General features: G+C 43.7%; 4 protein-coding genes across 6 annotated transcripts in view; 1 reads left to right on the top strand and 3 right to left on the bottom strand.

Annotated features, from left to right (window-relative positions):
* LOC120895508 (PDZ and LIM domain protein 3) overlaps positions 1 to 1928 on the bottom strand; it is a 32515-nt gene extending 30587 nt beyond the window's left edge. Inside the window, exon 1 of the mRNA XM_040299005.1 lies at positions 1412 to 1928. Coding sequence (XP_040154939.1) covers positions 1412 to 1519 — 108 coding nt within the window. The 5' untranslated portion in view covers positions 1520 to 1928. The remainder of the gene's footprint in view (positions 1 to 1411) is intronic.
* Positions 1929 to 4150: 2222 nt separating this feature from the next.
* Positions 4151 to 7572, bottom strand: LOC120897227 (activating signal cointegrator 1 complex subunit 2 homolog). The gene is made up of 4 exons (XM_040301918.1): positions 7149 to 7572; positions 7004 to 7063; positions 6593 to 6718; positions 4151 to 4904 (listed from the first exon to the last, which is right to left on the bottom strand). The coding sequence occupies exons 1-4, from the start codon at positions 7371 to 7373 to the stop codon at positions 4545 to 4547; spliced, it is 771 nt and encodes a 256-aa protein (XP_040157852.1). The 5' UTR covers positions 7374 to 7572; the 3' UTR covers positions 4151 to 4544.
* A 5836-nt stretch (positions 7573 to 13408) lies between these two features.
* Positions 13409 to 15861, bottom strand: LOC120897462. Of its 3 annotated transcripts, none has more exons than XM_040302383.1 (3): positions 15080 to 15861; positions 14896 to 15019; positions 13409 to 14505 (listed from the first exon to the last, which is right to left on the bottom strand). In XM_040302383.1, the coding sequence occupies exons 1-3, from the start codon at positions 15793 to 15795 to the stop codon at positions 14419 to 14421; spliced, it is 927 nt and encodes a 308-aa protein (XP_040158317.1). In that variant the 5' UTR covers positions 15796 to 15861; the 3' UTR covers positions 13409 to 14418. The 3 variants fall into 3 exon arrangements, with proteins under 3 accessions (XP_040158317.1, XP_040158319.1, XP_040158320.1); XM_040302385.1 differs by lacking the exon at positions 14896 to 15019 and adding an exon at positions 14646 to 14763; XM_040302386.1 differs by lacking the exon at positions 14896 to 15019.
* On the top strand, positions 15697 to 20861 carry LOC120897463. Its single transcript, XM_040302387.1, has 3 exons — positions 15697 to 15782; positions 18062 to 18244; positions 18340 to 20861. Exons 2-3 carry the CDS (start codon positions 18133 to 18135, stop codon positions 18651 to 18653), a joined length of 426 nt encoding a protein of 141 aa, XP_040158321.1. The 5' UTR covers positions 15697 to 15782; positions 18062 to 18132; the 3' UTR covers positions 18654 to 20861.
* Positions 20862 to 24047: the final 3186 nt, after the last annotated feature.

The raw sequence follows: 24047 nt of genomic DNA, 5'->3' as shown, positions 1-24047 counted from the left end.
TTCCATGTAGCAAGAACCATACGCATAGCCGCAAATGAAAAAGAAAATCAGTGCTGCCGTTTATCGTTGCCCTTTGGAAACGCTTGAAACGCTTGAAGCGTTCGCGTGTTTTGTTGCTTGGGTAGTATGGCGTTGTACGGATTGCATATGTTGCAGGGGCTTAAACATTCAAACTTGTATTGAATGACCGTTGCACGCGAGGGAAACATGTGCTACGTTTTAGCACATTACTATTTATTTATTACACATTTATTTATTACCATAGCAGGTTAGTCATTCCTACATATGGCAGCACGGTCAATTTTGGGCTTGAACCCATGACGGGCATGTTGTTAAGTCGTACGAATTGACGACTGTACCACAAGACCGGGTAGCTTACCTAAAACAGTATACGTTGTAGTTAAATAGATTGAAAATAATGAATAAGCAGTTACTTCAAAGTTTACAATCCTAATAGCACAGCTGCTACCAGGAAATAGTCCTAATGGAGAAATGATATCATCACAATAATAGCCAGCATTACGTTTATTTTTACAATCAAACAATGTAGTGCTGCTCCGACCAAACTAGTCACCTACCCAAAATCTCAATTGTAAACCATCTTACAGTGTTGCTTACAATCCGATCAAAACCGTGCTGCACACTGTACAAACATGTCAATCCTTTCCGACAGCAGTTTGAATTGATTTCCCATCAACACCTCATTTGCGGTTAGTCGATGGACAAAGTGAACTAGCAATAGTGACGTTTTGGTAAGGAATCTGTTACGTAAACCATTATATAAACCGGCGCTTGACGTAGAATGCCCGTCCGTCAGAATCAGCTGACGATGGATTCGTTGGCTCATGAGAAGATGTACACTTTCAACACAAAACTGTAACTACATAGGATTCGATGAAAGTTTGGTTTGCTTTAACCGTCTTGACGACGCACAAAACAGTGAAGGTTTCAATAATTATCCCACCCTGATGATTTGTCTCCCTGTGTCATTGTATAAAAATAGGCTGACATAGTAATGGTGGCCAACAATAGGAGCCGTTTTTTTGTGTTATTGAAGCATAATTCAAGGGTAGCACAATGTTTGCGTGTAGCATTGCGATATGACACACATACTCGCGTGCACGAATTGCGATTTATTTTAAGAACCAGAATTTCGTTTCATCGTAAATCCGCGGTCCCAACGTAAAGTCAACCAACGCCAAGTAGCTAGATGACACACAAGAAAAGTTCACTTTCGACGGAACACCGTATGGTGAATGACATTGGAAAGTGATGTTTTTCCTCTTTCTTTTTGCATAGCCCTGTGTGCCACGGCAAACACCTGTTCCGGGCGGCTTTCCCCGCAAATATCCATCTTTACAAAGGTGTGGATACAATGATGAGCACCGTCTGGCCGTTGCTCGGTACTCACCTGCTCGCTGAAATGAACCCGCTTCCTTCCGTACGGCAGCTCGAACGTTTTCTGCTTGGGCAGTCTCCAAAATGCCGGTCGCTCAAACTGCTGACGATCGTACTCCATCGTGCGCGCAGGTGATTGAACGCTTCACTACGAGCTGTCTGTCTGTGCTAATGGGGTCAAAATGTCTTGCGCACTTGACCTTCCCGGAAAAGATGTCGTTTGTCTGCTTTCCACGCGGCAGGAAGATTTTCCGATTGGACACCTTCGATGCGAACAGCTACTGTTACTGCTTTACACTTGATACTCGAAACCTGCTCTACACGGTACACCCTAGCCAATGCTACTACTGAAGTGCGACTGATCTACGACGCTCAGCACCCCGATTAACGACAAACGATTTTCCCGCCCGTTTTTCGTTCGTCTCTTTCACTCACTTTACCACGTCTATTCGGCGAACCACAGTGTACACACAATATCCGCAAGCATACGCGATTGTTCTCACCAGGGGACAGGCATACGATCGACACCCACGTTCTTTCGGGACACAACTGAGCAGGGTTCTTTGGTTTCGTGCCTTGGCTCAATCTGGGTGTTTGGGGGTGGACGAAGGGTTTGCGGGATCGGGAACGAGATCGGAAGGGAATGCAATTTTCTCAATGGAAAGACAGACGGAGTTCATATGCGCAGGTCTCCCACGGTTGAAGAGACGCATGAGACAGGAGTGGCAGGCCTTTGGGCGGTCTAGAGATCGCATCCGAGACGTCAGTTTCTTGCGCAAACGGATCATTTGCATCGAAGGGAGAGAAAGAGAGTCTAGCAAAATGAAAGAGAGTAAATTACCATTTTAAAATGTCTAACCTCTAACATTGCTCACGAATCGTAAACGAACCACAAGCAAGGCTTTGCAGTGCAGGAAAAGTTCAGGAAAAAACGCCAACCACAGCCAGTGTAAATAAATTCCATTTATTTTAACATTCTTGCTCGCGGGAAGCGCTGTGCGGTGAAAATTTACTCCACTTCTGCCACTCCAATATACCCTGCGTCGTGGGTTTTACGACGGCGATGTCGATCGGCGGCTCCGGCTTCATTTTCGGTTCGGTTTCAACGGTGATTGATGAGCTTGTGATACGGTGCCAAACGCAGAGATCTCATGCCATGGCGACACAGCACGTTGGAAGCAACTGTTTATGATAAACTATTTGTACATCTGTCAGGCGGATGTGTTCGCGCTGGTGGGACATTAAACGATTTTGCCAGATCTGTTCGGGCGCCTGATGCGTTGAAATGCGGACCGGCAGCATTGGATTTTCAAGACTGGTGATTTATTTTCATATCAAGAGCATAATTTAAACGGAGTAATATGGCATGCAATAGAGAGGATAGGAGAAATGGCTGACGGTTGGGTGTAAAATATGCCAATGGAAATGCGGTATCATAGTGGTGGCCTTCAGCCGGTCTCGTAGTACAGTCGTCAACTCGTACGACTTAACAACATGCCCGTCATGGGTTCAATCCCCAAATAGACCGCGCCGCCATACGTAGGACTGACTATCCTGCTATGGGGGAGAATCAATTAGTCACTGAAAGCCAAGGCCACTAGTGGGTACAGGCAGGCCTTGACCGACATCGGTTGTTGAGCCAAAGAAGAAGAAGTGGTGGCCTTCAGCGATGACCATGAAAGTGGTGGATCGAACTTCAGGCAAATGTATGAAAAAATCTATTATGTTATAAGGAAATTAATTAAAAATTCCTCAAGGTACAAGGTACAAGTGAATATGATTCGATACTTAGATGGATGGAACATGAACTGGACTGTATAAAACCAAACCGTCTCATCTTAGAAGATACTCTGGTGCTCTTCCATAGGTCAACAAAAGTATTTTGTCTTTTAATAATTAGTTATAGTATCAACAAATTGTTGATTCTGATAGAAATCTACTTGTATTAAGCTTTTCGCTCGTTTTACGTAATTGCAAAGATTGAATTGGGTATAACTAATCAAAAATCGCTTTTGGCAGTCAAGTGTATTGTTACTTCCCTTATTTCCTTGGCCTAATTGAGTAAGGCACTGCTGAATAGTTGAGTTCTTGCTACTCTGGGACGGTTTGGATGAGAATCGCATCCATCCAGGCTTGTAGAAGCCGGTACATCTCCCAAATAGACCATCTGTTCACCCAGTTTATAGTGTATTAAAGTCTTCTAGGCAAGTTCTTATTGTCCGAATTTACTTTTAGGCTGAGGTAAAGCATAAGATGTATGACACATTATAAGGGAATTTTTAATGGTTCTTATTCTTTTGTTACACTTTCAGCATTCCTTATGATTGTAAAATCGCAAACAAGGCATGAATCTTTAACTTAATGTCACAGAGTTCAGAGAGTATGCTAACTGTAATAGATATGAAATATTAAAATATCAAATATTAAATTAACTAAATATTAATATTAAAAATCCTGTGTTGAAGTTACCCCATAATTGATCTTCATGAATTAGCTACTTTTAGGTACACTCCAATGTCTTTAACTATATCCCCTTTTGGGAGATATTCCTTAGATTGATGACTAAAGTAAATTTTTGGAAAAAATCTGATTGGCAAATTATATCACTGGCCAGATTGAAAAACCATTGGAGTAATCCAAACCCAGCAAGTGATTGACCTATTCACCTATGTACACTAGAAATGGTAGAATCGAGGAAGTAATGCTTTATATCTGATTTCGGACTATATTAGACAAAAAGACACGTGAATCATTAGTTTTAATGACAGTTTTGTGTTTTTTATTTAAATATCATGACTTTACGATAAAGGGCAAGTGAGAATAGTGTGCCCACAGGCGATAGGTTCGGCCGTGCGAGCGACAGAAGCTCACACGGACGCCAATTTCTTAGGAGTTGCGCATCTTCACACGCATGGACATCTTCACTTTACTAGCTCTAGTGGTGCCGAGCAAATGGTTTTGAGACGATCACTACCAGGAAGCACGCACGTAAGGGCAATTTCTACGATACTTCCACATTCAGTCTGTGGTCTAGGTTTGACCGAACGCATGGACAGGGCCTGTCCAAGACACTGTCTCTAACACAACATAAATTACGTGGTAGTGATGTTTGAGGAGAAGGAGGAGATCCACCCTGCTGATCCGCCTTACTGGTACTGGGAGTACTCCTGCGGTCTTGGTCGGGGCTGAGCCTGCTGCTGCTGCTGGGGCTGCTGCTGCACACGGTACGCACCGGCCGACTGGGGCTGACTAGCGAAACGGTCGTGCTGGGATTGGGGTGCCGGCGTCGGGATCTTGACCACGATGTCGGTCGGCTGGCGGCTGACCTCGGCCTTAAATCCTTCCTTCGGGTCGGCGGTGTACGTGACGGTGCGGATGAATCCGTCCGAGTCAACCACGGAGTAGCTGCCCTTGATCACGTTTCCGTCGCGCTGCTCCTTGCGGTTCTGGTAGTTGGTGAACTCATCGTCCTTCACGTCAAAACCGAACTGGTACGAAGGGTTGGCCTGGATCGAATGATAGGGGAAACGAGGACACAAATTGTAAGACTGGTTGCCACTTCATAAGCACTGAAGCAATGTTACGAAACAAAACGATATGATACATCATCCAGACATGAAAGTAAACTGCTGTTTTCCTTTCACCTTTTAACCCCCCGAAGTCAAAGAAAGCGTTCAACCAAAATGACTCCAATTAGTGACTCCAACGACAAAAGAGAATGCAATGAATCTGTCTCGGGTCATCCGATGGGGCCCCAAGATACGCCACAGCGGAGAACTGCTGGAGCTCGCGTTTCACGTGTGCTTCGCCGTTATGTCATCTCGATCGGTCCGCCGGGTTCGGAGGGTCGCCGTTCGCACAGTGCTGTCACATTAACGTGCGACCCGTGTCCGCCACCGATGCAGTTCGTGCAATGTGTCTTATGCAATCTGGCTATTCGAGCGTTGTCAGTTGCAGCCGCGTTTTTTCGGAGATCGCCTCGTACTGAACATGGTACAGATTTGCATGCCCGAGACAGAGTGAAAGTTGATTGATTCATTGCCTGCCCGAGTAACCGACGAGAGTATCGTAACAGAAACCTCCTCGTTCTGAACACTTTGTTGCTTCGTTTGAACATGAAAGGTACGAAAAATTGTCCCCAAATGTCGGTGTTATACACACACCGACTGATCAGTGAGCGCTGTGTCATAAGAAATACATCAAGCTCGTAATAACCGAACGCCAAATCTGCTTTCCACGCTCAGGCATATGATTTAAAACTCCCACCGTCTCTCTGGTAAGCGCACACAGAAACCACTCGGCAGCACCGAAACGGCGCTCCACTTTTCCACTGGGGGGTTGTACAACAACAGCACCATTCATTCATCAAAACACGATCACTTTCGCTGCGCCGCAGTAATTGGAGCGGGACAAACCGGGCAAAACCTTTCTGTGTGTTATTCAACAACCGAGGCCCGAGAACCGATGCAGCAGGTCCGAGGTGTGCAGTGTGCAGCTCCAAGCATCATCGAAAAACGCTCGGTGCTGCACCCAAACGTGATGATTCAATGGAATGAAAAACACTCCCCGATGCGGTCATCGCTCGAGCGGAGAAAAGTGGCCACCAGCCAAAAATGGGGAAAAATTGCGATCGAGTTAATGATTACCTCCTCCACTTGCACACCAAACAGTAGGTCTCGGTCTAGGCCTCATGCATCACCAGTAGGCGGAAAAGTGTGGCGTGTGTAGATGAACCGGAAACCTCTTGCCTATTTCGGTGTGTGTGTGTGTGCGCATGTGCGGACGGGTTGTGTTTACATCCCAGCGCTCACATCTACATAATTGACCGGAACTCGTCAAACTCGTCGAGCGATGTCCATTGACTTTTGTGGAGCTAGAGCCGGTCAGCTGTGAAGTTCAATGTACGCACGCAACCAGCTGGTCGTGAAGATGACCATTCCGAAGAATACCAGTTCAGCGCGCCAGTACCACGATGGGGTAGGGATCTACAACTGAGCTGCGATGAAAACAGGCATGCAATTAGCTTACGGTGAGGGACACCCAACGATGATCGCTGATCGGGTGAAACACGGAAACGGATTTTCCCGGGCGCAGTCGGTAGGCGCCTAAGTGGGCGCGCTTCAATGTACGCGACTTTCGCTTTCACGAGCTTTTGCTCGGGCGCAATTGAATGTCATGTACGGCGGCGACTTACATCATAGTCCTCCTGTTCTTCTTCCAGCGGCTGCTTTTGACCTCCCTGCAGGTACTGGGGTCGGGGCTTGGACACCTTCAGCTGGGGCTGGGGCTGCTGGTACTGCTGCTCCTGAACGTACTGGATCTGTCAATGGTGGAAGGAAAGTAAGCAAGAAAAGGTGCGATGTTGGTAAGGTAATAAAACCATGGTACAACTTCCTGAATCTTTTGAAGTGTGTCTTGCTAATGCCCGGGCTGTTACATGTGCCTAAGCGGAGGCCTTGCGGCACACCATAAGTACAGGAAATGAAGTCAAAGTGACGACAAAGTACTTTCAATATGAGTTTACGATCGCTTAATGATGTCTTTCGAAAAGGACCACCAGGTGTGTTGGAGTGTTGGAGATGGAGAAATGGAAGACTTCAATTACCTGCTGAGGCTGGTACTGGGGCTGGTACTGTCTGGCTTGTGGCTGCTGGTACTGGGTACGCTGGATGGAAACGGAGAGCCAAAATCAATATCATCACTCACAAAACACATCCATCGCTGTTTCTCTATCCTCCATCCATGCTTACCTGTGGCTGGCCCTGTGGCAGATACTGCGGGATGTGTTGCTGCTCTTGGGCGCCCTGCTCGTGGATTGGCGTAGCATCAGCACGGCCCTGGGCCGCATTCTGCGCACCAGCGGCCTGTGCGATCTGCTGATAGTACTGGCGCAGATACGCCGGATCGACCGCTTGCTGCGGGTACGCGGACACAAATCCAACGCAAAGTATCGTCGCTACTACGAAGGCACGCATGATGTGGCACACTGGTAACACTGCACACCGGTAATATACACACACAAAAACACGCACGCACACGCTTGCGTTCTACTGACACAGCAAACAATTCACTTTCACCGACTAGGTGAACTACTACTGCCACGCTGGGAGCACTTGGGTATGGGTATCGGACCTATCGATGCGACGATCACGATCTACAATGAGCTACAGTTGTGCCGAACGATACGGTTTATATATGAAGGTGCCGCTTGGGCCCACCGCCGTACCAATGCGGGTGGGGAGGATCAGCTTGGGCCCGATGCAGTCCGACGATGGCCCGACGGGCTTTCGGTGATGGTGGAGGTGGCTGCAGCCCATTTTTTGTTGTACCGTTTGCTGACAGGGGAGCCTCTCGGAGAGTCCATTGCACTGAAAGAGGGAACCACCCTTCACACGGTGCTAAAGGGGAAATGGTGATCGAGAGTTGGATCCCAGCTGCAGTTTGAGCTGGTGATCAAAGACGCATTGTCATGGTCAGTGAAGTAGCTCCGAGCAGCATGATGATTAACGCTTCAAGTGTAGTTTTTATTACTAAATTACATTACACACCTTTCGTGGGTCGTGAAGCAGTGGTTCTGACTTCTTGCAGATAGCAATCTTTCCAGCAGTAACCTCCAAAATAGGACACACAGTCGTTCGCAGTACACACGCACGTACTAGCCGCTTTCCAGCATCCAGCGGGTGTGGCCTGGGCTGTAGTAGCCTTTTTATCAATTAGACACAGTACCGAGTGCAGACTAGCCAGACTTCTTAGAATGGGAACTCCCAAACACCGACTGGTGAAGGTCGCAGCGCTCGAAACCTCAACCCATCCATCCAGCACATTCTAGGGCTCGTCCGTCCTTTGTGTTTGTGTGTGTGTGTTCTATGCCTGCCCGTCACTTTTCCGAAGACCAGAGGGGCTCCCATTAGAGAAGCCAGACGCCGCTGGGCGTCGATTGGTTTACTTTCGGAACAGGTCTCGCGGATCTCTATCAAGTCGACATTCGCGGGCGCGTGTACGTTCTACCGTTTTGGCTCCGTGCGAACGGGGTGATAGGCGATTGGCGTTTGAAGCAGCCCCCGTTGCGTTGGGTGTGTGACATTTATTGCGAGGCAGGAGGAGGAGGAAAAAAAAGAGCAAAAAAAAAAACAAAAACGATGCATTGGAACGCACGTTCAGCTCTACAGCTGGGCCTACAGCGTTAGAGGCAGCTTCGAGAGAAAGGTTGTTGATACGGGAGTGCGAATGGTGCGAACCCGATCTACTTACGTTGCGGTGCGTGCGTACCGAAATTTTTCCCTAGAACTGGTTTAAACGTTACATAAAGATGAAAACTGTTTGGCCGGGAGTTAGTTTGCAAGTTGTGAAGGCGGGAGCTGGTTGAAGTATAAATAGGTGACAACACTGGCAATTTGTTTGAAGCTATTACCAAGACATGATGGATAAATCATGATCAGTATGTTTATAAGTATAATGGATCATAAATCTGGACTCAAGTGATCAGTTTAAGGTTTTATAACATATTTATAATGACTGAAATGCAACTGCTTAAGTAAAAAAGGCAAGGATTTGTTACAAAGCTATCAAAAACATAAAATCATTTATCTATACTAGTTGTGACTCGGATTATGTTGAGAAAATGAACTCCAAGGTGAACTATTTTGTCCAAAAAACCATCAACGTCAATTTTATTCGCTTTTATGAATGTAAAACACCTTAAAAAAAGAAATATAAACGACTAAATATCATAAAAAAATCATTTCAGGTATTAGAAAAAGAAGATTTTGCACTTTCGAAAGGAAAATAGTTGAATTTCAATAGAAGAGGGAAATCAAATCATGTTGAGAAAGATGAAAGGTCAACTTACATCTTACAGTAGTAAATTAAATTCATGACATAGAAATGTCAAATGTGAAATGAAATTAAAAGAAAACCAAAAGTAATAAAATGAGTAAAAACGACAAAGGCCAAGGAATAAAATATCAAGTTAATATGATTGCGTAAGATGATCAATCCTATAATTAGCAAAACAAACCCTTTTATATTTAATCGCCTCTTTTTGCTCATATCTACTTCACCTCCAATATATTTGCCTCCCTTTTGCGTTCGCCATTAGAAGTAATCCAGATAAACGATAGCATTTTGGTAAATCGTTTTATTGCTTCTTTGCTTGACACATTTTATGACCCAATTTTGCTAACCCCGAGTAGCGCGCCTTCGCCAGCGAACGTGTTACGAACTCCCACACCGATCCGGCCTAAAGGGGGTTCAAGCCTCCAACTGGAGCAACCCGCTACGTAATCATCTCCCCCTCTCCCCCGTTGGTGTGTAGTCGCCGTCGCAGCATTGACTGAACTTTCGATTCAAGGACACCCTAACAGTTAACGCAGGGACCAGTTAACGGTCGCATTTCTTTACCCCTTCTTTGCTGCCCCAATCCGATCCGATCCGAGGTGATCATTATTTTCTGTTTCCCTTTGCAGCTTCCCTTCTGCCAAACCAATGGGTGGGGGGAGAGAGGGAGCTTTCAAGATCTTGCGCCGTTTACATAAGTACCGGCTCGTACTCGGGACGCAAAGGATCGTTCGTGAAGCGCTAAGAAAACAATCTTAACGCGGTTCGCAATCTTGCCGATCTTACCCTGTAGGCTGTCAGCTTTTTGGAGGGGGATTGTTTGTAGGGTTTGGCGAGATCTGGCGCAGCAGCGTTTGCAACAAATTTCGTGCAAATGTCAGCAGCGGCAGCAGTACCCAACGCAACGGATTCTTTGATCGCCGAAGATCGCACCCGCACCGAGATGATCGGGTTAAGATTGACCGGGCACCATCGCAGTTGCACCATCGCACCTACTCTCCCCTCTCGCTCTGTAGACGCCTGATGGATGGATTTCGCTGCTTTGACCGTTCGTCGTCTGAGATCGGGCCCGTGAAACACTTCTCAAGACATTATCATCTCGGTGCCACCCGCCCGCCTGTTGGCAGTGCGCACGGTTTACCAGGCTCGTTGCAGGCTCGCTTACCGCGGCGCACTCCTCGTTCACCGGCTGGGCTTGTTTTGGGCAAGCGCTAATTATGTTGTTACACCGATCGGTTCGATCGACCCGGATTTTTGCCATGCTCTCAAACCGTTTGTTCGCTGGGCGAGACACCACCTTCACCCACGGTGACCCACATGAGCGGGTCGGCGAAGCAGTGTGCAAAACGCTCTTCAGCGCGTTTGAAAAGCGTTCGCGCGGAGCTCAATGCTCCACGAGTGGGATGAAGATTTGCAGTGCTGCCCGATTGGTTCATCTCGAGTATTGATTTGTTGGGAAAAGTTTACGTTGAACCATGAAACGGCAGTTATTGTGTTTTTTTTTGCTGTGAGGGTGAGAGACAGGCTGGAGGGTTGCACCGGTTCTTGACCGGTATCGATGATGCTTGTGTGCTCTCAATGCAAGTGGCGTGAAGTTTGCTCAATTAGTACTCTTCAGTTGATTTGGGCAATGCGTGCGATGTGGAGCAAAATCATATTGAATAATGGAAAGAAAATACCATACTAAAGCAATGTGTGCAGAAGACAATGTAGACAATGTTGGGGATTCGAACAATTGCAGTTTCTTATGTGTCATAATTGATGAAATGGTCAATACCATTTGATAGATATTATTCCTGAGTTCTCAAGTTCTAAAATACCATGAACCCAAGTCTAACATATGAAGGTAATCCAATTATTACTTGGATGGTGCACATTTGATGTCACATTGAAGCTTTCAGGAGCAATAAGGGATATTGGTCTTCTCAATCTACATACAATTAATGCAAAAAAGTCTGTTTTAGTCGATAATAGTTCCGTGAAACAAGAAAAAGAGTCAAAAGGAATTAAGGGGAAATGTGTGTACTATTGATGGGGAAAAATCCGGAAAAATGGGGTAAAAGTCGACTCTAACCCAACTTCAACAATTTTGGGCACATACTTCGGTAGGTAGACCCGCCTAATATTTTCCGGAGACGTCTGAAGCTGTCCAAAGTCTTTCGGAGTTGGCCAGAGTCATACGGAGTCGTCTAGAGTCATTCGGAGTAGGAATCGCCCGGAATCGGAGCAGTCCGAAGTCAAAGTAGGAGTTGTCCAGAGACGGCTAGAGTCTCCCAGAATCATCTGGAGTCTCCCTGTGATCTGGAGTTAATGTGTGTTCTGGCTTGCTACATTTTTTTCTTATCCAAGATTCATTGTACAACAAGTAGTGAAGTAGTTCTTGACTATGAAAAAACTTACTAAATTTTACATATATATTCAAACTTTAAAGTTATACAACAAAGAATAGAACATCGAGATACTCAGAGATTCTTTTGATTCGTTTTATGGCGATTTTATGCCATATTCGCCTACAAAACTGAGCTCAAAATGCGACAAACATGTATTAATGTTTCTTCTCCTCTGAAGCATAACATAACACATCAGCCATTCGATCCCACAACAGCCACATAGGTGCAACAGGCATTTTGTTTTCGCTTTTCACAAATCATCGCGCAATCGTAATTAGAAGCGCACTGAACTCACACTCGGTGCACCAAATGGAACCGGCGACCCACACCAGACATCACACCTCACAACACACACACACACACATCTGTATCGACCGCAATGAGTTTAATTACTCTCGATCTCGATTGCTCAGCCGATAGTGCCGATCTCACAGCCGCAACGGTACCGCGAGTGCCATTGGCCAACGGAAAACCCACCCCGACGCAGCAACGCAGCCTCCATTTTCCCACACATGTGGAGCGTTTTCCGAGTGCCACCCGCAAACTGTACATTATCTTGTGTGTGTGTTTGTGTGTGCAAGGTGCAATCTAGAACAGGCTTTCGAAAATGGATTTCGTAGTAGCGCTTTGCTCAGTGTCAGCTTACACGTGGTCACGATTGATGTCTTCGGCGGGATTGCGCGTGTACCTCACCATGGTTACCGCGCACAGGGAACACATGATACGCAGCGAAACATTTGTTCGAGCGGTTTTGGTAGACGGTTTCGCAGTCGGAATCGCTTCGCTGCGTCAGTTCTGATGACTCGATTAAAGTCTGACCGACCGGTAGGCTTTCGGTAGGCCATCGATACGGTTTTGGCCCTTCGTCATCAATGAAGTGAACCGGTTGCTCACGTGTTGCACCGTCTCCGTCGGCTGGTCGTGCACGATCGGTTTCGTGCACCCGATTCTACGTGCGCAGCCGGCCCAAGGGATGGGAATTTCTTTTCCCTTATGGTTTTAGCGTGTTTTTTTTTGTCGGTGTGTGTTGTTGTCTGTTATAGTTGCTGTTGTCGGCTACCCTTCTCGTACAGGACGATGACATAATAATAACGGGCACGCATAAGAGAGCGAGAGTGAGAGCGAGCCGCGCACACACAACGACAGCAAAAAAATGCAACCCCTTTCTGTGTTGCGGGGTGAAATAATAACGAGCTGGTGGTGATACACAACCGCTGCCAGCAAACAAGCAGTGTGCCGAAAAAAAGAAAGAAACGATGGAAAACAAAATATAACCAAAACAGCAAACTGTTCAATTTCGCGTGCCGGGCTCCCTTTTGGAAATTGCGTTACAGCTGGTTCGGTTCGGTCGAATGGCCGTTTCGTTGAGCGGGATGATGGTTCTCTTCTTCAGTGTGTGTGAGTGTGTGCGAAATGGAATATTATATCCAATTTCAGCGTGTTACAGGTCGGTTTGTTCGGGCGCTGTTATACGACTAATGATGCTGGATCCTTCGATGTAACGAACTGTGCGTCAGGGGAAAAATAAGCAAAGCAATACTTGCACATGGCGGTCTTACGTAAAGTGGTATTTTTAAAAAAATAATTTAACATGCATTTGTAAATGCTTTCTGTGAAAATGAATACCAACACATGTTGGATGTGAAGAAAAGACACTGAAAATACAAAATCCTGACCAAAGTTAACGCACATTATAAAGAAGTAATGTACTAGCTTCGGGAAAATGTATTACAAATATTTATTTCATGAGAAATGTGTAAAAAGTGGCAATAAGATTTGGTCAGATAACATTTGATTGGTCATATCTTTACATCTTTTAGTTTATTGTACTAAGAGGCGTTATTTAAAATGTATTAATATTTATTTCTTTTTTTGTGCTTAGATATTGAACAAGTTTCGTGTGTGCTACTACTACTTTTACTTCTCTTTTATTACTTTATTGGAGTGATTTGGTGTCTAACATGGTTCTACGGTTCAATTTTAAAATGTTAAAATGTTTAAAATGTTGAAAAAATGATATTTAAACAGTTGTTAATTCATTACAATTTCAATAGGTTTTGGTGGAGTAAGCTGAAATATCGAGCAACGAAGCTGCAGAAAATTAACAATTATATTGCGTAAAACGTCATCTTTTCACGAATAAATGAATATAAGGCCATTGAATATACAGAAAAAGGGCAATATTTAACATAATTTAAAGTGTTAAATACTAAAGAGTGAAGGTTTGATAGTTGAATGTTTTAAAATGGTGTTTTTGTGCATTATGCTTATTCTGCATTGCTCTATCTATTTAATGAAACGCCACAACATTCTACGCAGAAGGAACGGCTTAGCCCGTATTGCTTAAACTATTATTGATAATATTGCTTGCAAATTAATTCGCCTAATGTTACAGCCTAAGCAACATAACGCGCAGGTAACAAATATACTCCAGCATCGTTTGTACTACCCCCACGAACCAGTAGATCATTCTCCGAAAGGCATCGCTTGGCTTTGGCTGGCGCACACACAGCTCGCTCACAAACGTCACCTCAATCATGCTCTTTTAAATATTTATTTGCCAAATAAATCATTCACGCTAGCCACATCTCGCCGGTGATCTACGGCGCGCTATTCTTTCCAGCAATGGGAGAAAAAAAGGGCACCTCGGGGAGTTGCTCGGATCGAAGTTGGATTCGCGTGCTCAAGACATGCTCTTGACATTTGTCCGCTGGGGAGGTTGCATTTTTATTGACCCCCCCCCCACCTCCGCGCCGTGGCCTTAATCTGTACGGGGTGTTCTGCACGCGCCCGTCTATCGGTGGGAAACGCCGCTCGGCTGGATGTGGTTCAGGTCCCAGTAGTGTTCGCCGAAGCCACCGCTCTTGTCGGCCCATTTAACCTGCCGCCGCAACGTTCGGATCGGATGAGTCAGAGAGGAAATTGAAAGTTATGTTAGCGAGTGAGCGAGTTTCTGGACTGGATGGATTGGATTGGATTGGATGGATGGATGGATGGATGGATGGTGCATTAAGAGCATACTTTTTTCTGAAACACCCCAATACCGTGCGAGCCGCGTTCGAGCTGTTCGACGTAGTGCTGATCGTTGCCTCGCCTTGCGCCGGCAGTGAATGAGCCATCACCGAACACTTCAGCGTATCTACAGGAGGTATAAGGGGAAGCGTGTACAGTGCGTTAGTGGGTTGTTAGTTAATGCTCGGGTTAATACAGGAATAATACAGTAAAGCTTATGTGCAGGGAGAGTAACACATAGAACAGCTGATTAAATTACTTTTCCCTGATGCCTATGATTCTGATGATCTTGTCGCTCGTAGCGCTCTTCCCAGCCGTCGTTCGATTCGAACAAGTGGCCAAACTCTAGCTCCAGTGGGGACTTTTGAAATTGGAATGTATCTCTTTAGGAATGAGAATATTAGCAAAAACACTTCACGGCCACAAACACACACAGCACTTACTGAAAGTATTGACTATCCTCCTGTTTCCCGGGCTGCTTAGAAACTCCCCTCTCGATCGGTTCCACGTCCGACCGTTCGTAAGCAAACACTTGTGGATCGGATTCTTCGTACCGACGCTCACCATTGCCACCATCACCGACGACCGTTCGCGTTCTGCGCCTGATTGGACGCTTTTCCTTCATACGCTTTTCCGGCCGGACAATATCGAACAGCTCCACATCGTCCCGCACGTACCGTGGCACCCCTGCGGCCGCTTTGCGAATTTTCAAATAATTATACTCATGATCCGTCTGCGCATCGACCACGCGCATCGGATCGGGTGCGCGCTGTTTGGATTGATGCGCACGTTCACGCGTATACTTCCGCTTTCGTTTCGCTTTCGAACAACAATTCGCACCAGCGACGGGTGCCTTCTGCTGCTGTTGGCTTCTGTGTAGCGTCTTCTCACCCTCGGCGAGCTGATCATCCTCCTGCTCCATAAAGTTGCCCGTGTCTACGTGCAATCGACGCGCATTGTATTCTTCCACCGGATCTTTACCCTTGACGTAGCTGGGATAGTAGTAGACGGTGTTGTGCTCGAGCTGTAGCGACGATGGTCCGATCAGTTCGACGTCGCGCAGATAGCTTCCGGCAGCGTACTTTCCCAGCGGAAGACCGAGCGCAACGAGTGCGTACAGCACCGCGCAGCCTGGCAGGACAGGACGTGAGTATGTCATCTCTGTGCAACAGTGTAAATCAGCACAAAACCAACCGTTAGGGCAGGACCACTTGCGCGCGATAGTGAGCAGCAATCCATACTGGCAGGTTCGGTGAATATGCAAATGATTTTTATATGACCAAAGTCAACCAAACGTGACTGGCAAATTAGATTTGGCAAACTGTTCCGTTTGGGCTTCTGTGGGGCGGCTGGAAATGCTTGCCATCTAATGCTTGAGAAGTGGAGCAGCACAACCAATAAAGGGTAGCAAATCGGTGGAGTTTGTCGGGGGAGTGGCAGTGTTACGAGTACGGTGAGGATAGTTTGCATGCGGTTAATGTGACCGTATAAATTCACTTCACTTTAACTAATCAAGCGCAGGTGTGGCAGTGGTTGCATAAGACAAGCGGGAAGAAAGGAATGATTTATAGAGTTTTTTTAGCAAAATGATCAATTAAAGTACTAACAAAATTGGAAAACACAATTAAAGAGGTAATACGTGCATAAAAATCAAAATGTTACCTGTGGAATTCAAATAATTTGTTATTTTTAAAGACTTATTGATCGTGTTTCACTTGATTTTTTTCATTTGTATATTTTGGATACGATTGAATGGTTTTAGCTTTGCAATCAATTTGGCTCTTTAAATCCTTTTAAAAAATATAAAAGCAATTTCTTTTCGATTTAGAGGTCATAACAAGGAAAATTTAAAAAGGTCAAAGGTCAAAATCATTGAAAATTAGCTACTTATGACTTATTCAAGCGGTCGAAGCATTTCTTACTAGTCAAAAGCAATGCGTAAAATGCTAATTGTATCAGAAGAATCTGTCTGAAGAATCATTAATAATTATTTATTATCTTTTACAGAATGTTTTATTTGAAATAGATGGCAGCTAAGAAAATATTCATGTTGCTTTTGTCATAAAATAACTACATTCTCTATATTGTTATGTTACAATCCACAATTGAAATGATTTACTTCATTGATACAATGTATCAATTTTGTACAACAAATTGCTTGAAATAAAATTGAGAATGTGTAAAATATAAAATAAATGATCGTTTTTCAATATCATTTTCAGCAATATACAAGATAATATGTTATGGGTCTCAAATTGATAATTTAATGATGAAAGGAATATAAAAACAGTTTTTTATCTACCAGTATTCAACCTGTTTTACCGAGAAATCCAACATTTCATTAAATTACAGCTTAAATACACCTTGAATAACACAAACGATCCAAGCTCAAAGTAAATAACTATAGGAATTGAAACTGGCAATTAAGAAATGATAAATTTAATCATAAAAACCCATTTTTATTGCTATTACGTCTTGTTGCTCGCCGACATTACCCACCGTCTGTAACAATTTTGGAATTCTAATTTCCTTCCCACCGTGGTCAGCGCTTTTGTTAGAGCATCACCACGGAAACTACTCGGAACGCTCGGTTCATTACGGTCCGGTTTCATCATTAGTGAAGCTCGGTGCTTTCCGTGCAACCGGTGCCAAATGGCAACCAAACGAACTTCCATTTTTCAGCACGAAAAAAAAAAAATTAGCTACAGGTTGTCGGCACCTTTTCGCCGCTAAATCCGTTCCATTTTGGTGGCTGTTTTTTCACTGTAAGCCGTTTTCCGATCAAGTGCAAAAAACAACTACTGCACAAGCATCAAGGCACAACCACATCACACTCAACGGCGTTTCATTGTCAGTAACCAACCAGCTCAAAGCCAGCCCACTCTGCCATCCGTGTGCATCCGTTTGCACGTTCGTCTGTGACGTGTTCACGTTTCTTCTATGTGTTTACATCGCCGTTTATTTTCCCTTCGCTTTTGTTGGTGTTTTTCTTTCATTCGCGGTGTGAGTGTGGTTTTACTTTCATTAGCTTTTTCTTAATTTTGGGTTGCCTAGCTTACCTGCTTCCGGTGCCGAAAATAGGGGAGGAAAAATCAATCGAATATCAAAGCAATCAGCTTGACGAGTGAAGAAAATCCGATCGTGAAGATACGATTACGAGCGAAACGGAGAGAAAAAGTGGGAGGGGAAAAACTTCAAGAGGAAATGGAAAAGTGCACATAGTAACTGAGCAAAGAATGCAAAGATGAAAAGAGATAAAGGCGAGATAAAAAATAGAGACAAAATAGATACGGAACTGCAACAGAGGAAAGAAGTCAATAAAACACCTCAACAGAGACAAGAGCAGAAAGCGAGAGAGAGAGAGTCAAAGACAAGATACATACACGTGCTTCAAACGTTTATAAATAAACCAACTCACCCGTCAGGTGTCGCTTGATTGTGATTGATTGTCAACCGAGGTGGAGCGTGCCTAGCCTAGCCCAGACAAGAAATCACAATGACACGATCGTACCGTCGGTTTGCATTGGCTGCAATACTTCTGCTAACGCTACACCAAACGCTCGGTGAACTGCAACGCGCTGCCACAGTAGCGAAATCGATTGGCAAAGGTAGGCATTAATCACATTTCTTCCGGTCGATTTCAACCACTTTAATAAATCTTTTACCTCTCACTCTCTCCGCACTGAACATCTTTCACCGGCAGCGCGGAGTGAATCTTCGCCAAGGGTTGCGCAAGGGCACGGATCGAACGAACGCCCGGAGCGGGTACGGGCACAGCTGGCCGGTGGATTCATCGACGATGCGACGGTGCATAAAAACGGTGGCGCAGCTCAAAGGCGCCCGCACGCTAGCGGCACTGATCATCCACGATCACGGGCTCCGTCGGCTGCCGGAAGTAGACGGAAGATGCCTGTCCACGGTACGAGCGGCCCGATTCACACTTACATAAAAACGGACAAAAATGCCAACTTCAAGTGGGGTGTGCGGCATTTCGTGGGGGCAAAGTACGCCCGATGAGCGCCGAGGCGGGGCGAGCGAAGCGATTGTCAATTAGCAAAGGCGGTACACGATTAGCTAACTTGTAGCAAATGGGTAATTTAATATGTTTAGGGTAAAACTACGATGTAGTTTTGGATGAAATTATGCGTTAAACCGGGTATAATCGAGGTGAAAATAAACAATTTCGTTCCGGTAGTAAGGCGGTGCGGCCGTAATCTGGCACGTTGTGATGGGCGGTCATCAAGGAAAGGAAGTTATACTTACCAAAGTATTTGGTTTTACATTTAAATTTATTAGTCTTGACATTTTCCATGATATAAAATATTAGTAAAGGTATTACAGACATTAAAATGATTTGACAAAAACTTCATTTGTAGTTATTTACAGTTTACATTTTGCAGTTGTTAAACTGTTTAATTAACAAGAAAAGTGTAAAGATATACAATTGCCGATATCGATGACTTATTAGCAATAAAACTATTTCTGGCGATTATCTATTGGTTCTCCTCAGTTGACCTCTACTCAGCATAAGAGCTTTTAAGGCATTGGGATAATGTATACACTGATAATGAGATCTGGACATACGTTGAACAAAGCTTATACTATTTCAGCATACTTTTAGCACGTAAACGTGACGAATTTGAATATAAATGATCAAAATGTGTACTGAAATGCTTTGTTAGAATAGATAATACTACAAATTGTTCCCAAGAATGCAAACCGAGAAGAAACTGCGAATCTTGAATTTCCCCGTAAGGCGAATTATACAGTTTCCTACCATAATAGTACCAATTTTCGGGTAAATTTGCTTGAAGTAATACGTTTTAGCCACTGAATATTTTATTTAAGAAGAATATCAGAAATTATTATTTCAATTTTGAACCTTATTGAATGATTGATAAAATTCGACAAATAGATACATTTTACATTTGATATATCAAGCCCAAACAATTTATTCTAACAACTATTAAATTTAAAAGCCCGTCTAACTAAGGGATTGCCTGTATAATTTATAAGATTGCAAATGTTTATGAGATCATTTGACATTTCATTCAATTCATTGTCAATTGTAAATTGCTATGCTAGCCATTTCATGTATTTTTTTTTTACTTTTTACAGTATTGACTTTTTACGGTATACAGTAAGCCACAACCTAAGACAGAAGCGTACGAAAAAAAAGAATTTAATCGAGCACTAATATTATTTAACATCTGTTTGGTTGCTCTAATGTTTACAACATTGCCTCATTTTTATGTCACTTTTAATTACAATTTTCCCAACGCAATCTGAACGTATCATTCGATTTATGATGCATGTACACCTCACGCTACTTCCTTTCAGTCAGTTTCACTCTCACCTCACTGTGGCGTTCAGGGGGTTTACGCTTCCTTAATTGAATGCCGGCACAGCTGTATCTGTGCAATAAAAATCACGTCCCGCTCCGACTCCGAATCGCCCGATCGCCGGACCAGCATTGCCACCGTCCCGCATAGATGCAGCATGTATGCAAATGAGCCGCACAAATAACTCGTTTCCGTGAGCCGGCCAAATCACACCGTTTCCCACGGCAGCGGCTCAGCTCGGACAGCTCGCGGTAAAAAGGGATAGCCCAGTGATACCTCTGTCCGCGTCCATAGCTGATGTACACACAAAAGGGAAGAAATAACACATTCACACACACGGAAAAAAACGCAAACACCCAAATCCAAGATGTCCCAAGTGGTCGAAAAGTAGCCAGTCCAGTTTTCCACCCCAGCCGATTTTTTTGGGTTGCATTTTCCGCGCCACCCAGAAGACCGGTTTGGACAGACGAGTACCCGTCCGCCCGGGGGCCTTCCTCACCCTTTCCGCAGTGCCGTACGGGACAGTTCCATTCGACCATCCCGTCTCGGACTGGGCTGAAAGGGGGACAAGGGAAACGAGAGGCGGGTAAAATTTGGTGGCCCGAAACTGGAAAGGTCATCAACGAATTTTCGGTACCGAGCTGGGCAGGAAAGGGTTGTAAAAGGGAATAACACTGACGAGCAAATTTACGCGAGCCCGGTTGCGTTTGTGACGCTTTGAATAGAGCAAGGGATTAGAGATCGTCCGTCGGAACGCAAAGGGGAGGACAGTGCGGCCGGTTTTGGGACGGATCCTAGCATCTTAGGCTAAGGCTAAGACAGAATAAACATTTGTTTTGATTTGATTATCAAGAGCAATGTTCAATTGCAAGCGTTTTTTTATATTTTTTGGGTGGAATGTAGTCATTGTATGAATTTATTTCTAAATTTCAACAAAAAAGTTATTTCACACATTTTATATTTTGATTTTTGTTTAAAATAAAGGTTGAATTGAAAAAGTAATATTGCTTTTTGTATGCTTATTTTTAAAAAATCGAACAATAAACAACAAAAAATAGTTACAATAATTACGTAAGAATTAAAAAAATTCAATAAGGAAATAGAATAATAGGCTAATAGAATAATAACAAGAATAGTACTTTAATGAAAACAAAATGAAATAGATTTAAGTTGAAAAAAAAATAAAAACGACAACGCAGGTGGATCAAATGAGACAAGAAACAAGCAAAAGAAAAACGAAATTCGAAGGCATAATTTGATAGCAACATGAAGCAAATATAGAAAAAGAAAGAGGAATAAAAGAAAGAAAAAATGTGAAGAAATAACTATAACATTTATCAAACTTACACATTTTTCATTCAAGCATAAGTGCTAGGAATTTACAGCACTGCTGGAAAGGTTCTCACAATTGAAGAAAACAATAACAGCTAAACGGGACCAGACTTTGCCTGTACTACAATCGAGCTCAAGTTTGGGACGTTTTTTTCTCTCTCCAAACAGTAGCACCCAACCTGACACCCGCCCAGGACAATGTCCAAACCGGTTTATTTCCCACCAGAACAAGCGAACGCACGGTCACGAAAATTTTCTCATCACCAAAGGGTCACTCGTTTCGTTTGCCAAGTAACGGGGCAACGGTTAGAAGATGATATATTAAGATAAAACCCTCATGGATTCGCCAATCATTCTCCAGACCCCGGCCGCCTCACGACTTTACTTCCCAGGGAAAAGCGAATCCTGTCTCTGCCCGGGCCCTCCAGTCAAATCCCGATACGGGTCAACCCGGGCCGCGGCCCACCGAATGCGGGTTAGCGTGTGTGTGTGTGTGTGAACATTTGTGCCCTGGACAGCAATCCGATGGTCGGTACGTATCGAAACCGGTTTGACCGGTCCTGGCACTGGACCCATCACCACATACACCGCACATACCGATGCAAGGACCCTCTTGGCGCATCACTGCGGATGACCAGAACAGTACATTCGCTCACACTCAAAAGGATAGCAAGCGAAAGGACCAGGGGCATCGGACAGATCGAGCAAACGGGGAACCCTTTTTCCCGCATCAACAGGTAGACTTTGCTCAAGGGACTCGTGCAAAAGGGGTTCAATGAAGAAGCTAGTGAAGGGTGCGCGAGTGTCAGCTCTGCTTTGCATACTGGCAACAATTGGCTTCGGGGGCTTTCTTTCTTTTTTTTTTTGTTAGGTAAGAAGGATTAACGATGCGAGCGTCCGATGTCATTGCGTTCACATGCAATTGCCGAATCCGAAGAGAACGTGACGGAATTCGAGATCCGTCCGAGATGGTCATGCGTGCATTTGCATGACTGCCGTAAACGGTTGCGGAGAAGTGAAAAAAAAATGGGACGAGTTTAATGAGCGAAAAGTGAAAGAACGTAATTCGTGCGGAATTTATGGGAGAACAGATTACTGTTTGCTTTGTGCGGTGATTGCGCAAATCGCTTTCGGTTGTGATGTTTGGTGGGTCGGTTTGGTGTAGTGGTTTCTTTCCGGGTGAAAAGTCGTTACAGATTTGTTACGCCGAGAAACAAGTTTTGTGCTGCAATGTTGCTACGTTTCAGGATTATTTAAGACGAGTTTAAATATTAAAAAGTTATATTTTAGTTTAACAACGAAACAAGTTCATTCAATCAATACTCTTTATCATGAGGGCAAATTAAATTAATATTTTCAACAAAAAGCTAATAATAGAGCTACTCAAAAACGTTCTAAGAAAAGAAAAAATAGTATCTAGTCAATATCAACAATTCATAGAACTTATGAAGAATACAACATCGATTCAAATTGTTCTAGAGAAGCATTGGTTAAAATTATTAAGAAATAAAACAAGTAGGAAAAAGAAAAAATGTATCTCGATGAAATCAACTAAAACATGATAAATACATACATTATTCAAACATGACCGAAAATACTGAATTCAACACTAACAGGTAGCCAAACTGAGTTTGAACTATAAGCGCTAAGGACTAAAACTTAATTTCAAAAGAAGATAAAAAAGGAGCAAAAATAAAGCTAAGCAGAGAAGACAATAAAAGAAGAAGAGAAGTCAATAAAATAAGAAAAATTAAGGAAAAAAAAAGAATTTAACAAAAAAACGGTAAAAGGTAAGGGTCACAAAAGTAGTGAAGGAATTGAGAAAATAAGGCTACTGGAAAAGGAGATCTCAAAGTAATAAAAAAAAAACTAATCATTAGCTCAAAACCAAACTTTAGGCAAATTATTTGAAACTATTATGTATCAACATATCAAATCTAGTAAATCGAAAGAAAATATTTCGCAAGTCAAACATTTGTGTCGTGCATAGTCAGCAACGTTTTGAATGCATAATGAATTGCAAATATAAATTGATCATATCGAATGATTTTTCATCGTTTGGTAATGTTGAACTGAATCATAAAAGCATTCGTTTTTTTCTGTGGGACTCGATGTGTGATCTTACTTTATTTGCTGTTAAAATATTTATACAATAAGTAGTTACATATAGGTATGCGATTGCTTAACATTGCCAAGATAGTTTACACTAATTAGTGTCATATTTAGATAGTCATCGTTGATATTGCAGAATTTGCACCCTAATATACTGTATAATTGTAGTTACTGTTACTGTTATAGCACTCTTTATGTGCTGCATATCTAAAAAAATGGATTTCTCTGTGGAATTGTTATGGTTTGTGTCATTATAGTATAAACTATGCGCATTTAATGTCGTCATAGTAATGAGCTTAATAGATACTTGCACACCATAGTAATAAACACACTCATTACATAGTAAAGTTATATATTGTTAGGGCTTATTGCACAAAGTTTGTCGAAACATTACGAAGCTAAGTACAATACTGGCTTTCAACACTTGCTTGCTTGCTTGCTTGCACGCCCTGTTACCTCATTACCTCAAGCACGTTACGCATTCTAAGAAGGAACATTTAGCCGCTGCTTCTGTTTTCCCCCACGCCGGGGACCATCGTTCGCGGGCAGAGGAGCTCCACCAGCAAGGACAGCCGTCTGACGGGGTAAGTAAAATGGCGTAACTAAACTAGTGTTTTTTTTTTTA

Source organism: Anopheles arabiensis, chromosome 2 (genome assembly GCF_016920715.1).
Source record: "Anopheles arabiensis isolate DONGOLA chromosome 2, AaraD3, whole genome shotgun sequence".
NCBI lineage: Eukaryota > Metazoa > Arthropoda > Insecta > Diptera > Culicidae > Anopheles > Anopheles arabiensis.
The sequence above is the reverse complement of the archived record's forward strand: the minus strand, read 5'-3'. Positions and strand labels throughout refer to the sequence as shown.